The sequence below is a fragment of the Pelodiscus sinensis genome, chromosome 6 (genome assembly GCF_049634645.1).
Source record: "Pelodiscus sinensis isolate JC-2024 chromosome 6, ASM4963464v1, whole genome shotgun sequence".
Classification (NCBI taxonomy): domain Eukaryota; kingdom Metazoa; phylum Chordata; order Testudines; family Trionychidae; genus Pelodiscus; species Pelodiscus sinensis.
The window spans coordinates 9,439,282-9,451,711 of NC_134716.1; the positions used below are offsets into that span (position 1 = coordinate 9,439,282).

General features: G+C 42.7%; 1 protein-coding gene across 4 annotated transcripts in view; it reads left to right on the forward strand.

Annotated features, from left to right (window-relative positions):
- The window catches only part of PTBP3 (polypyrimidine tract binding protein 3), a 100,741-nt gene that overhangs the window by 54,079 nt on the left and 34,232 nt on the right, over window positions 1–12,430 (forward strand). For all 4 annotated transcript variants that reach the window (XM_075931420.1, XM_075931422.1, XM_075931419.1 and 1 more), the window contains 2 exons: window positions 2,425–2,571; window positions 9,275–9,439. In XM_075931420.1, the coding sequence (XP_075787535.1) occupies window positions 2,425–2,571; window positions 9,275–9,439 (312 nt within the window). The remainder of the gene's footprint in view (window positions 1–2,424; window positions 2,572–9,274; window positions 9,440–12,430) is intronic.

Sequence of the window (12,430 nt, forward strand, 5' to 3'; positions counted from 1 at the left end):
TATTGTCTGTCATATACAAAAGTAATTGCACACCAATGAACTACATTGATATGAACAGCTGTTCTCAAACATCAAGCTGAGGATAAAGAATTATGGTTATCTGTTTTATTTTTTTTTATTTAAAGAAAACCTAATCTTCATCCTGAATAAACAGGAAATCTTTATTTTTAAATTTCATATAGTTGGTATTTATTAACCCACTGTTCTAGGAATTAGGTTATGTCATTTGACACTAACCAGCTTCTAGTTTGTGCTCTATAATACTGCTTAACTTAGTACATATATTCCCCTGTTCGGCTGATTGGGTAATGGGGAGATAGCATTGGGTTCCAGGAATCTATAAAATTCTTTACAGGAATGTTGTAGTCACTAAAGTTCAATATAACTATCCCTGCCACATGTTTGTGCTTGCAACACAGTGGGGATATAGGTCCCCAACCATCAATGGATTACTCTCTTGGTCGATGTGATGCTGATTAGGCCTCACTTGGAGTATTGTGGCACCGTGTTTCAAGAAAGATGTGCAGAAATTGGAGAAGGCCCAGAGAAGAGCAACAAGAATGATTAAACGTCTAGAGAACATAACCTATGAAGGAAGACTGAAAGAATTGGGCTTGTTTAGTTTGGAAAAGAGAAGATTGAGAGGGCACATGATAGCGGTTTTCAAGTATCTAAAAGGGTGTCACAAGGAGGAGGGAGAAAAATTATTCTCCTTGGCCTCTGAGGCTAGAACAAGAAGCAATGGGCTTAAACTGCTGCAGCCAGGGAGGTTTAGGTTGGACATTAGGAAAAAGTTCCTAACTGTCAGGTGATTAAACACTGGAATAAATTGCCTAGGCAGGTTGTGGAATCTCCATCTGTGGAGATATTTTAAGAGTAGATTAGATAAATATCTATCAGGGATGGTCTAGACAGTACCGGGTCCTGCCATGAGGGCAGGGGACTGGACTCAATGACCTCTTGAGGTCCCTTCCAGTCCTAGTATTCTATGATTGTGTCATATCCACCATCCCTGTGTATCATTCAGATTTACTACGTGGGTAAAGTAAGGCAATTTTTTCAAATTGCTTGATTTTGTAAAGTTTAGTGTGTGTGTGTGTGTGTGTGTGTGTGTGTGTGTGTGTGTGTGTGTGTGTGTAAATATAAAATAATAAAATCATTTTTTTTTCTTACTGTGGCCAGCCCCAGTGCCATCTCCTTTGGGCATGGGCTGCTCCAGCTCTGGCTCCTACTTCATACCCTGGGGTGCTGTGCTGTCAGGGAAGAGCTTCTGGAGCTGGGTTCCCTCCACCATCTGTGCCCAAAGCCCCCCGCCCCTCCTCCTCTTTGCCATCTGAACTCATCCCCCTCTCTGCGCCGGCCCTCCTCCCCCAGCTAGACACCTACCCAACCTGCTCCTGCCCCAGGGGAGAGGGGGTCATGCAAGCTTAACAAGTTGAGGGCACAACCTCCTAGTTATATACAAATTACTGCAAAATAATGATACAAAAATTGACTTGTCTGTGTGCTTTTTGGCGGTCTGCAGGCCCTAATGAATTTCTGTGGTAGGAATGAGGATGTCAACATGGCGAACACTGAGCATTATGTGTTCAAAAAAAACACCACCACTTAAATGTGAAATAGGCAGCAGTTCTCAATTTAGGATTTAAAAAAGCGATATAGAAAACTGTTTTCTATTGGATGTTGAGAGCACTCCATACATCATGGCTACGTCTACACTGGCCCCTTTTCCGGAAGGGGCATGTAAATTTCACTAGTCGTCGTAGGGAAATCCGCGGGGGATTTAAATATCCCCCGCGGCATTTAAATAAAAATGTCCGCCGCTTTTTTCCGGCTTTTAAAAAAGCCGGAAAAGAGCGTCTAGACTGGCCCCGATCCTCCGGAAAAAGTGCCCTTTTCCGGAGGCTCTTATTCCTACTTCGAAGTAGGAATAAGAGCCTCCGGAAAAGGGCACTTTTTCCGGAGGATCGGGGCCAGTCTAGACGCTCTTTTCCGGCTTTTTTAAAAGCCGGAAAAAAGCGGCGGACATTTTTATTTAAATGCCGCGGGGGATATTTAAATCCCCCGCGGATTTCCCTACGACGACTAGTGAAATTTACATGCCCCTTCCGGAAAAGGGGCCAGTGTAGACGTAGCCCATATGTTTAATGCCTCCCTGGAAACATGATCAGGTTGTGGGCTCTTTTCCTGTAATACAATTAAAAAAGGATTTGAGGGTTAACTCTACAGTAATTGCAAATCCTGAAAGTATTTTGAAAAAATAAATAGTAAATTATATTTGTTTCTACATATTGAGCAAGTCATATCTGTACTTGTAGTTCACATGATTTTTTTAGACAAGGTGAATTTTATGGCTAAATGATTCTTCAGTCTGTTATGCAAACAATAAAACATTGAAAATTGCAATATTTCTGTTGATTTTAGGCTTTCTTGGAAATGGCTTCTGAAGAAGCCGCTGTTACTATGGTGAACTACTACACTCCCGTTACGCCTCACCTCCGCAGTCAGCCTGTTTATATTCAGTATTCCAATCACAGGGAACTTAAGACTGACAATCTGCCTAATCAGGCTGTAAGTATACTTTTTTTTTAAAGGAATACAATTGTACATTATTTACATTATTGAACATTAATAATGAACAGCTTTCTGTTGATGTACAATGAGCAGTAACCTTTGACAAGATACCACTCTAGTCAAGCATAATTTAGATTGTAAGCTGTTTTAGGCAAGGACTTATCATCATCTTCCATGTCTGTAAAATGCTGTTGCTCTTGATATAAAAAAGGCAATTACAGGCCAGCAGGCTTAACTTCAGGACAATGGCAAATTTGGTGAAACGGGTAAAAACCAAAATTCAGACACACAGATAAAATGTTGAAAGAGTCAATACTGGGCTTCTAGGAAAAAGTGTGGTGGGCTGCAATCACAGAAGACCCATAGGATTGTTCCCCCAATGTGCTGATCATGCCACTGACATCCGCTTTTTTGATCTTGGGCTTCCCACCACCTGTTCCTGATGAGCCAAATACTCTGGTCTCCCCCAGTCGAGGTACCTCTGTCCTTGAGTAACTAGGACATCTCCCTGTTGAGCAGTGCAGACCCTGAATCACTTTAGTTTTGTGAGGACATAGTTTTGTAGGGCACTGCACCTGGGAAACCAACTCCGAAAAGGAATCAAAACTTCAAATGAACCTGTCATCTTTATTTAAAAGATTTACACAATGAAAGCTCATCTGGTAAGCTCCCTTTATCAATAAGAGATACATTGTGGTTGCTCCATCATAGGTGGCAATCGTTTAGACTGGACCTGATAAGTAAAAGTGTATTTTATTAAATACGAAAAGTAAGATTTTAAATGGTTGCAAGTAAAAACAAACAGATCCAAGTAAGTTACTAAATTAAGATGAATAGAAAATGCTTAGCTAGTTCTTCACTAAGAAACTTGTAACATGCAAATTCTTACCCAGTTATTAATTCAGGTCTTTCTTTTAAATCAAAGTCTTTTATTCTGACTTGGGTCTCCAGCCCTTTTTAACGTTCTTTATATTCTTTTATAGTGTGCCAGGCATTTTTTCAAACTAGAGGAAGACAAAGCACTAATAGCTTTCCATTGCTTAAATAAACTCTCCCCCCCCCCCCCCCCCCCCGGGACCCCAGCACCATGGAAAAACACTAGGTTCAAAAGTGGTATGGTCACATGTCTTTCTAGCACCAACTACTCCTTGGGCTTATGGGACAAAGGAGGCTGTTTGCAAGTCATCGAGTTAATCACCAAACCATTAGGCTTCCAAGACACCAGTAATGGCTGTCATTAGCACATTTAGAATTATAATCCGATTCACACCTTATATTTCAAACTTCACAACATACAAGAATGTTACATGCATAAAATAGGATATAGAGATTCAGTAGATTGTAACCTTAAAATTGACGGGTCACATAAGGTATTTTATTTAAAGAATCTTCAAATTGTGCATATTCGTATTCACAAGCCAATTGTCATAAAGCACGCGGGGGACCATCATAAGGAGAACCATATATGTGTAGACTGAACTTGCCTACAAAAAGCCTACATTTTCTCAAGGATCAACTGTTTGCGACAACATGTCCCAGAAAGGGTACTGGTGAGGCTTCATGCTTCCCCAGTTCCAGGAATTTATCATCTAAGACTCCCAGCTCCTTTTGAGACTTAATATCAAACGTACCTCAGTACCAAAGCTGACCTCAGTATCTTCTAAGAGTGATCGCAGTGGCAGAGATCATCAGGATGCAGCAAGAAAGACATCAGTAGGTTCTCTGCCATTATTGCAACAGCTCCTCAGGTACTGGAAATAGACTACTAGACCAGTAGCATCAAATCAAGCAATGTTCTCGGTGTTGATGCCTTCCTCTACAGAGCCCTCTGTGGTTTTGACCCAGATCCATTTGGTACCTCAGGACTTCAGAGTCTTGAAACTTGCTTGTTTCCATTAATTTGGCATCACCTTTATTTGTGTATCAAAAGTTTGTCAGTACTGGAATCTGCTGAGTCACTCACACTGTACCCTTCTCTGTTATAAGCTAGCTCTTCAGTACTTCCAAAAGGAGATACAGGCAGTCCCCGGGTTACGCGGATCCGACTTATGTCGGATCTGTACTTACGAACGGGGCTTTTCTCGCCCCGGAGGACGCGGGCGGCGGGACCGCCCAGACGCGCCGTGGTCCCGCCGCCCGCGTACTCTGGGGCGAGAAAAGCTGCTCCGTGTCTTCCTGGTCTGCTGGGGGGGTCCTCCAGCAGACCAGGGAGACGCAGGACGCAGAGGACCCGGGCGGCAGGACCGTGGCGCGTCTGGGCGGTCCCCCTGCCCAGGTTCTCCGCGTCTTTGCTCCGCGTCTCCCTGGTCTGCTGGGGGGCCCCCAGCAGACCAGGGAGACGCAGAGCGAGGACGCGGGCGGCGGGACCGCGGTGCGTCTCGGTCCCGCCACCCGCGTCTTCCTGGTCTGCTGGGGGGGGTGCAGCTAGTGCGCCCCCCCTCCAGCAGACCAGGCTTTTCTCGCACACACCTGTGGTAGAGCAGCTGGGGCACTGCTGGTTGGTCCCGCAGTGCAGCTCTTCGGCGCTACTGGACCAACCCGGCAGCACCCCAGTTGCTCTGTCCCAGGCGTCCAGATTCAGCTGCTGTTGAAACTGATCAGCGGCTGATTTCAGGAAGCCCGGGGCAGAGAAACTCTGCCTCGGACTTCTTGTAGTCAGCCACTGGTCAATTTCAGCAGTAGCTGAATCTGGACGCCAGTTCCGACTTACGTACAAATTCAACCTAAGAACAAACCTACAGTCCCTATCTTGTAGGTAACCCGGGGACTGCTTGTATGAGCATTATCACTACCAGTGTTCCCTCTAAGCTGCTTGGCAGCACCACTTCACAGCTGATTAATCAGCCCCTGTCCAGTCAGTCAGCTCTGTGCATGAAACCCTGAGCCTCTGACTGGGTGGGGCTGATTAATCACCTGTGAAGCTGTACTGCCATGCATCTTAGAGGGAACACTGATCACTACCATTGCATGCCCTTCCTCAGAACTGTGCTGAGGAGAACATCTCTGACTTTCAGATCTCAGCATAGGGATCGCTTACTTTACCAACCTAGAGCCATCTCTCCTGGATCTAGGAACCTCTCTCAGGCAATCTCTTGCTCTCCCTCATCCTGCCAGGTATAAGCAGTACTGGGGCAGTCCCTGGTATTCTTATGGTTCCCCTCAATGGCTGTATTGGGATCCATGAGCTGCCTGTTAACAGTAGTTTTCAGGAGCTCCCAGCTACCTCTGTGAGGACCACCACTGCCAACTGTCTCTTGTTCTTTCTGTCCCTTCTCAACAACTTTAACCCCAGGAAGAGTCTGTCGAGAAGCAAAAATACAAGAGCTGGTGAGGAGGTGACACCAAAAACTGATACTTCTCCTCTGGCTGAGTGTCCCCTCCCTCCACAAACACCTGCTTTCAGACAGTTTCAAGAACTTATGAAGAAGGTGTTGAATCACTTCAGACCCCCAGAGGATGTCCAGAATCTCAGCATAAACTTTTAGACATTCTCTGCATGATAACTTCTGGTTGAGTGGCCTTGCTGGTGGATGAGAACTTACTTGAATGATACCATCTTACTTGAACCTGCCAAAATTATCTGACAGACTCCAGCCTTCATCTCGCCTGCATGTGAAAGAGCTGACAAAACATTACATTCTAGTGAAAAATTCCAAATTTTTGTGTTTATGCCTTTTTCTTAATTTTTTTGGTGGTTGATGCTGTGAATGAGTACAGCAGACATCCTTCCACATCGACGTACTATGATGAGGAAGGACCAAAAATACACACATTTTTGGTTACAAGACTACTCCTCCATCATGCTACCATAAAAGCTCCTAATGCTGAAGTGTAATTACATCAACTATAGCAAATATAATTTATTGCATATTTCTCCGCTTGGTACCTCAAAAATTGACTAGTGGAAGATGATCATCACAAAGGGTCAGCTCCTAACAAAGACCTTGTTACAGGCCACCTAGATGCAGAAAAAACAAAAAGGCATCCTTTAAAAAGCGGGAGTTAAATGCTGGTGAGGAAAATAGCATAAATTTTGGCAAAGTGTAAAAATATAGTTAGGAAGGCCAAAAAAGGAATGTGAAGAACACTGTCAAAGACTCATAGTAAAATATCTTACTATGTGAGAAGCAGGAAGTCTAGTAAATAACCAGCAGGGTCACTGGATGATCAAGGTTGCTAAAGGAGCACTCAAGGACAATGAGGCTATTGTGGAAAAACTACATTGAATTCTTCGAATCAGTCTTCACAGCTGAGGAAGTAAGGGAATTCCCAGACCTGAGCTATTCTTTTTAGGTGACATGTTGAGGAACTGTCCCAGATTAAAATGTCAGTAGGGAAGATTTTGAAACAAATTGGTAAACAGACTAAACAGTAATAAGTCATCAGGACCAGATGCTATTCACCCAAAAGTTCTGAAGGAACTCGTATGTGAAATTACAAACTACAATTAGTAATTCTGTAACCTGTCATGTAAATCAGCTTGTATACCAAAAGAGTTATGGATAGCAAATGTGATGCCATTTTTAAAAATTGTACTCTAGTAGTGATCCCAGCAATTACAGGCTTCTGAGTTTGACTTCAGTACTGGGCAAACTGGTAACAACTGTGGTAAAGATCAGAATTGTCAGACACACAGATGAACATAATTTGTTGAGGTAGGGTCCACATGGTTTTTATAAATGGAAATCATGTATCACAAATCTACTAGAATTCTTTGGTGGGGGGGTCAACAAGCATGTAGAAAAGGGATATTCAGTGGAGATAGAGAATTTATATTTTCAGAAAGTCTTTGACAAAATCCCTCACCAAATTCTCTAAAGCAAAGTAAGCAGTCACGAGATAAATGGGAAAGTCCTTTTAGAGATTGATAACTGGTTAAAAGAAGGAAACAAAGGGTAGGAATAAATTGTCAGCTCTCAGAATGGAGAGAGGTAAATAGTGCTGACCCCCCAAGGATCTGGAACTAGACCTATTAAATGTAATCATAAATGATCTGGAAAAAGAGGTAAACAGTGAGGTGGCAAAATAGGCAGATGATACAAAACTACTCAAGAAACGTAAGTCCCAGGCAGACTGCAAAGAGCTACAAAAGCATCTCAGAAAACTTGAGTGGTGAGGCATCAAAATGGCAGATGAAATTCAAGGTTGATGAATGCAAAGTAATATATATTGTAAAACATAAAGCTAACTATTCATATAAAATTTGTCTAAATCAGCTGTTGCCACTCGAGAGAAATCTTGGAGTTACTGAGAATAGTTCTCTGAAAACATCCATTCAGTTCACCGTGGCAGTCAAAAAAGCAAACAGTGTTGAGAATCCACTAAGAAAGGGATAGATAATAGGACACAAAACGATGTGTCTATATAAATCCATGGTAGACCCACATCTTGAATACTGTGTGCACATATGTTCACCCCATCTCTAAAAAGATAGATTGGAAAAGTTTCAGGAAAGGGGCAACAAATGATTAGGGGTATGGAACAGCTTCCATATGAGGAGAGATTAATAAAAACTGGAACTTTTTAGCTTTGAAAAGAGAGGATTAAGGGGAGTCTAAAAATAACAGGTGTAGAGAAAGTAAATAAATAAGTATTAGTTACTCATAACACAAGAACTGAGAATCACCAAATGAAATTCCAGAAGGCTGGAAAAGGACAAATATAGTGCCTACCTATAAAAAGGGAAATAAGGACAACCCAGGAAATTACAGAGCAATTACAGGAAATTAACATCTGTGCCAGCAAAGATAATGGAGCAAATAATTGAGGAATCAATTTGCAAACATTGACAAGATAATATGGTGATAAATACTATGGATTTGTGAACAACAAATCATTTCAATCTAACCTGGTAGCTTTCTTTGACAGAGTAACAAGCCTTGTGGAGATGGGGTGGGGGTGGGGAATAGGATTATAATTGAAAATGATATGGATGAACTGGAGAAGTGGTCTGAGGTAAATAAGATGAAAATTCAATAAGGACAAATGCTAAGTACTCCACTTAGGAAGGAGCAATCAATTGCACCGATAAAAATAGGAAATTAACAAATCCTGTAACATCCTAAATAGGGATGTAAGTAACTAGTAGATTACCCAATAAGCATATGTTTATCAGGTAGTCAAGTAGTGACTCAACTAGTCTATCCTCCCTCTCCCGGCTGCCTTTTTCAGAGAGAGGCAGTAGGGGGTGGGGAGGCACAGGAGCTGGTTCCTCCCGCACCATCTCTGGGGGTGAGGGAAGAGGCAGAGCCGTAGCACAGGACCTGGTACAAGCTGGGAATCAGCTGTCCGGGCTCGCTCCTGGTTCCTTCTATTTGCTTGTTGGAACAGGATCCATACAGTTCGGTTTCTATGGCGTATTGAAAATTTCTCTTATCCTTCGTTTCTGGGCTTTCAGATGATTTAAAAATAAAGTTGTAAAAGTGATGCTTTATTAGTCTGTTTGAAAACTTCATAATTAGCAGTGAGGAACATAATATTAAATGTAATCCACAGATTGTGTGTGTTTGCTGCTGATTGTATGTGGAAGTAGAATATGACTGACTTCAAATAACTTGACTGTAGTCCTTGCCTAAAATTACCCATTGGAGTCTTGTGAATATATTCTAAATATGTCATCTGATGAACAGCACTGTTAAATATTTTATTTGCATGAGAATTGTTTGTGTAAGTTAACACTTGTCTTTCTCCTTTTCCTCAGAGAACCCAAGCTGCATTGCAAGCAGTGAATGCTGTGCAGTCTGGAACCCTAGCCCTTACAGGTGCACCTGCTACTGAGGGAGGACTCCTTCCAGGTCAAAGTTCTGTTCTCCGAATTATCGTTGAAAACCTTTTCTACCCTGTCACTTTGGAAGTGCTGTATCAGGTAAAGAGGTGTGGGGGGAGAAAAAACATTATTAAATACTATGGATAATACTAGTATAAATCTAATAACTTTTCCTAGAAATTGTGTTCAACTTGTGAGGATTGCCATACCCTCTTCTGCATCCTAAGCCTCAACCCAGAGCCAGCACTGCATATCCTCTCCTGCACCCAAGCCCCAGGTCTGAGCCCCCCCCCCCCCAGAGCCAGCACCCTTAACTTCCTTCTGCACCCCAAAACCCTGCCCCAGCATGTAGCCCTCCCCAGCATCTAAACTTTCCCAGAACTTGCACCTGTCACCCTCTCCTGCACTCCAGCCCTCAGCCCCAGAACCCAGAGCTCCCTCCCACACTACAAACTCCTTGGCCCCAGCCCAGAGCCTGCAATTCCCCCCTCCTCCACCCAATTCCAAATCCCTTCTCCCCTTAGTGAAATTGAATGAGAGTAAGAAAGAGCTAGTTATGGAGGAGGTAGGGCTTTGGGGAAAGGGCGGAGCCTCAGGAAAGGGACAGAATAGATCCTGGATTAACCTCAAATTTAAAATGTCATTTTGGGCATAAAAAGTTTGGAGATCATGGCCTAGAGTTTCTTGTTTTGTGCTTTTACCAGAGGGATGATGGCTGTAGTGTAATGTACAAAACCTGACTCTGTTATGATATATTCGGCCCTTTCTTTTCATTCCAATGTTTAAAAGACTAATCTATGTTCTTGCCTCCATACTTGGTTATTGTAACCACCTGTGTATCACTGTTCATATTGCTGCTCTCCAGTTGGTTCAAGTTATTTTCCTCGTCTGTGGACCAGATAATTGTTGTCCCTTCTGAGTAGCAGTGTGGCCTTCTCCACAATCCAGTGTATATGTTTGTTTACTGTTCATGCTTTCAAGGCCCTGCACAATTCTGCTCGCATGTGGATCCTAGTCTTTTGTTGCATTTCTTCTTGCTGTTCATGTTCTTCCAAAAACATTAGCAGCCTCAACATACTTTTCCTTATTCCACTCCTCTTTGTGTTCTTGCATGCAAAATCGTACGCATGATATTCTGAAATTCTGTGTTTTCCCCACATTCTCCTTAATCAGATCCCTGGCTTATAATAGCTTTTGTGTTACTGTAGTACTAAGGAGCCCCAGTCAGCAACCAGGACCCCATTAGACTAAATTCTGTACAAACACAAAACAAGAATGATGTTCTGCTTCAAGAAGCTTAAAACCTAACTATAAAACAAGAGACGACAAACAAATAGAGACAGATTTGGTGGGGAGTGGGGGTAAATAAGAAAAGCAGGAGACAGCATAGGTTGGCAGGATGGGCAAGTAGTCTCTTGTATGGATGTGAATGGGTAACTGGGTATCCAGTAAACATCGCCTTTACTAAGTGATTAACATGAGATGTTTAGAAGAGCCATTCAGTTATGGCCTGTAGAGTTCACCCTGGTTTCCTTTGACTTCTTTGAGCTGCCCTCTAAGACAGCTTATGAATCCCTTCTCTCAACTGATTGGTGAAACGCCACTTTTTTTTGAGTGCTTGTTTATGTCTCTTCCATTTTAAGTGTGTGTGCATGCCACATGCACTGGTACTGGAAAGTTTTTCCTCAGTAGTATCTGTAGGGGACCAGCTCAGGCACCCTCTGAAGTGATGCACATATGCGTCGGTATAAGGGGCACTACAGCCTTTCAATCCCTTAGTTTGTTTTTATCACCAGTGATGGTGCTGGAACATCTCCTTGCCTTGGTAAGCTTTCCCATCTCAGATATGTTAAGTTGTCGGTTCTCTTGCTCCCAGTCTACACAGTGGCATCGTTCTCAAAGCATGAGGCATCAATCACTGAGATACTATTGCCACTCCACTGAATGCCACCACCGATCACCAGAGTCGCAGCACAGGTCCCCAACAGAGACCTGCGGAAAGAGCTGATGGGAATGTGGTGAACATGCGGCCTTAGTCCCCCCAGTTAAATTTCTTTCTCCTCAGGCTCTTAACAGTAAGGAGGAAGATCTGTCCACAAAACAAGGCCACCCATGGGAGACATGGGCATTCCTTTTTGAGCCACCAGTAGCCTCAAAGCCCCCAGGCCAATGACCATCCTTTGGGTGGATTGAAATTTCTTATGTGCAAAACCAATATTGAGGCAGTGTGTGGATGTGCACTACCAACACGAACAAAACACATATAAAATTAATTTATATATTCAACAGTCCATATGTGTGGAAGAAACAAGGAATGTTTATAATACTTAATATGAAATCAAGTAAAAAAGAAAATTAACACTACCCTTGAAATACATGTATCATCAGGGCTCGACAATCTATGTAATCTACTCGCCTGTGGCGAGTAGATTACATCCCGGAAGAGCTGGGTTCGGGCAATCTGCGCATGCGCAGAACGCCGGACAGCGTGGCTGGCGAGCGGGGCTCAGCGAACCCTGTGTATCATCATCCTTTCTAACAGCTCAAGCTAGTCAACACAGTAAAATGCATATTAAACACACACAGCTCAGCTTTAAGATTCTAAACAAATTTGAGTCAACTAGAAATAGTATTTGCAAAGAGCATAATTAATACAATATTTACTGACACTGGAAAGGAGATTAAAAGGCATTTGCTAAGCTTATACACTGTCTTTGGGGATTGTTTAGGGTCTATGCTGTAAAAACAGATAAAAGTCCTTCTGGTTAGAAACTTTCACCTTGTGTGTGCCACCAACTCAGAGTTAGAAGCCCCAGAACAAATGGCGTCAGGGTTTGTAGAGGGATGATCATTTCAAAGAGCTTGTAAATAAGGTTTCATCCTACAAAACTAGTGCCACACCTCGTTCTTGCTACTTCTGACTCATAAGAGCCAGAAGTTTACCACATAGCAAAGATCTGGTCTTAGCACAATACAATTTACCGTGTAACACAGGATTTAAAAAAAAAGTCATTAAGTTCAGAGTTTGGTATCTGCAACACCAAAAAAATCTGTTAAGATAAGAAAGAGAGAGATTATTTTAAGCCATTA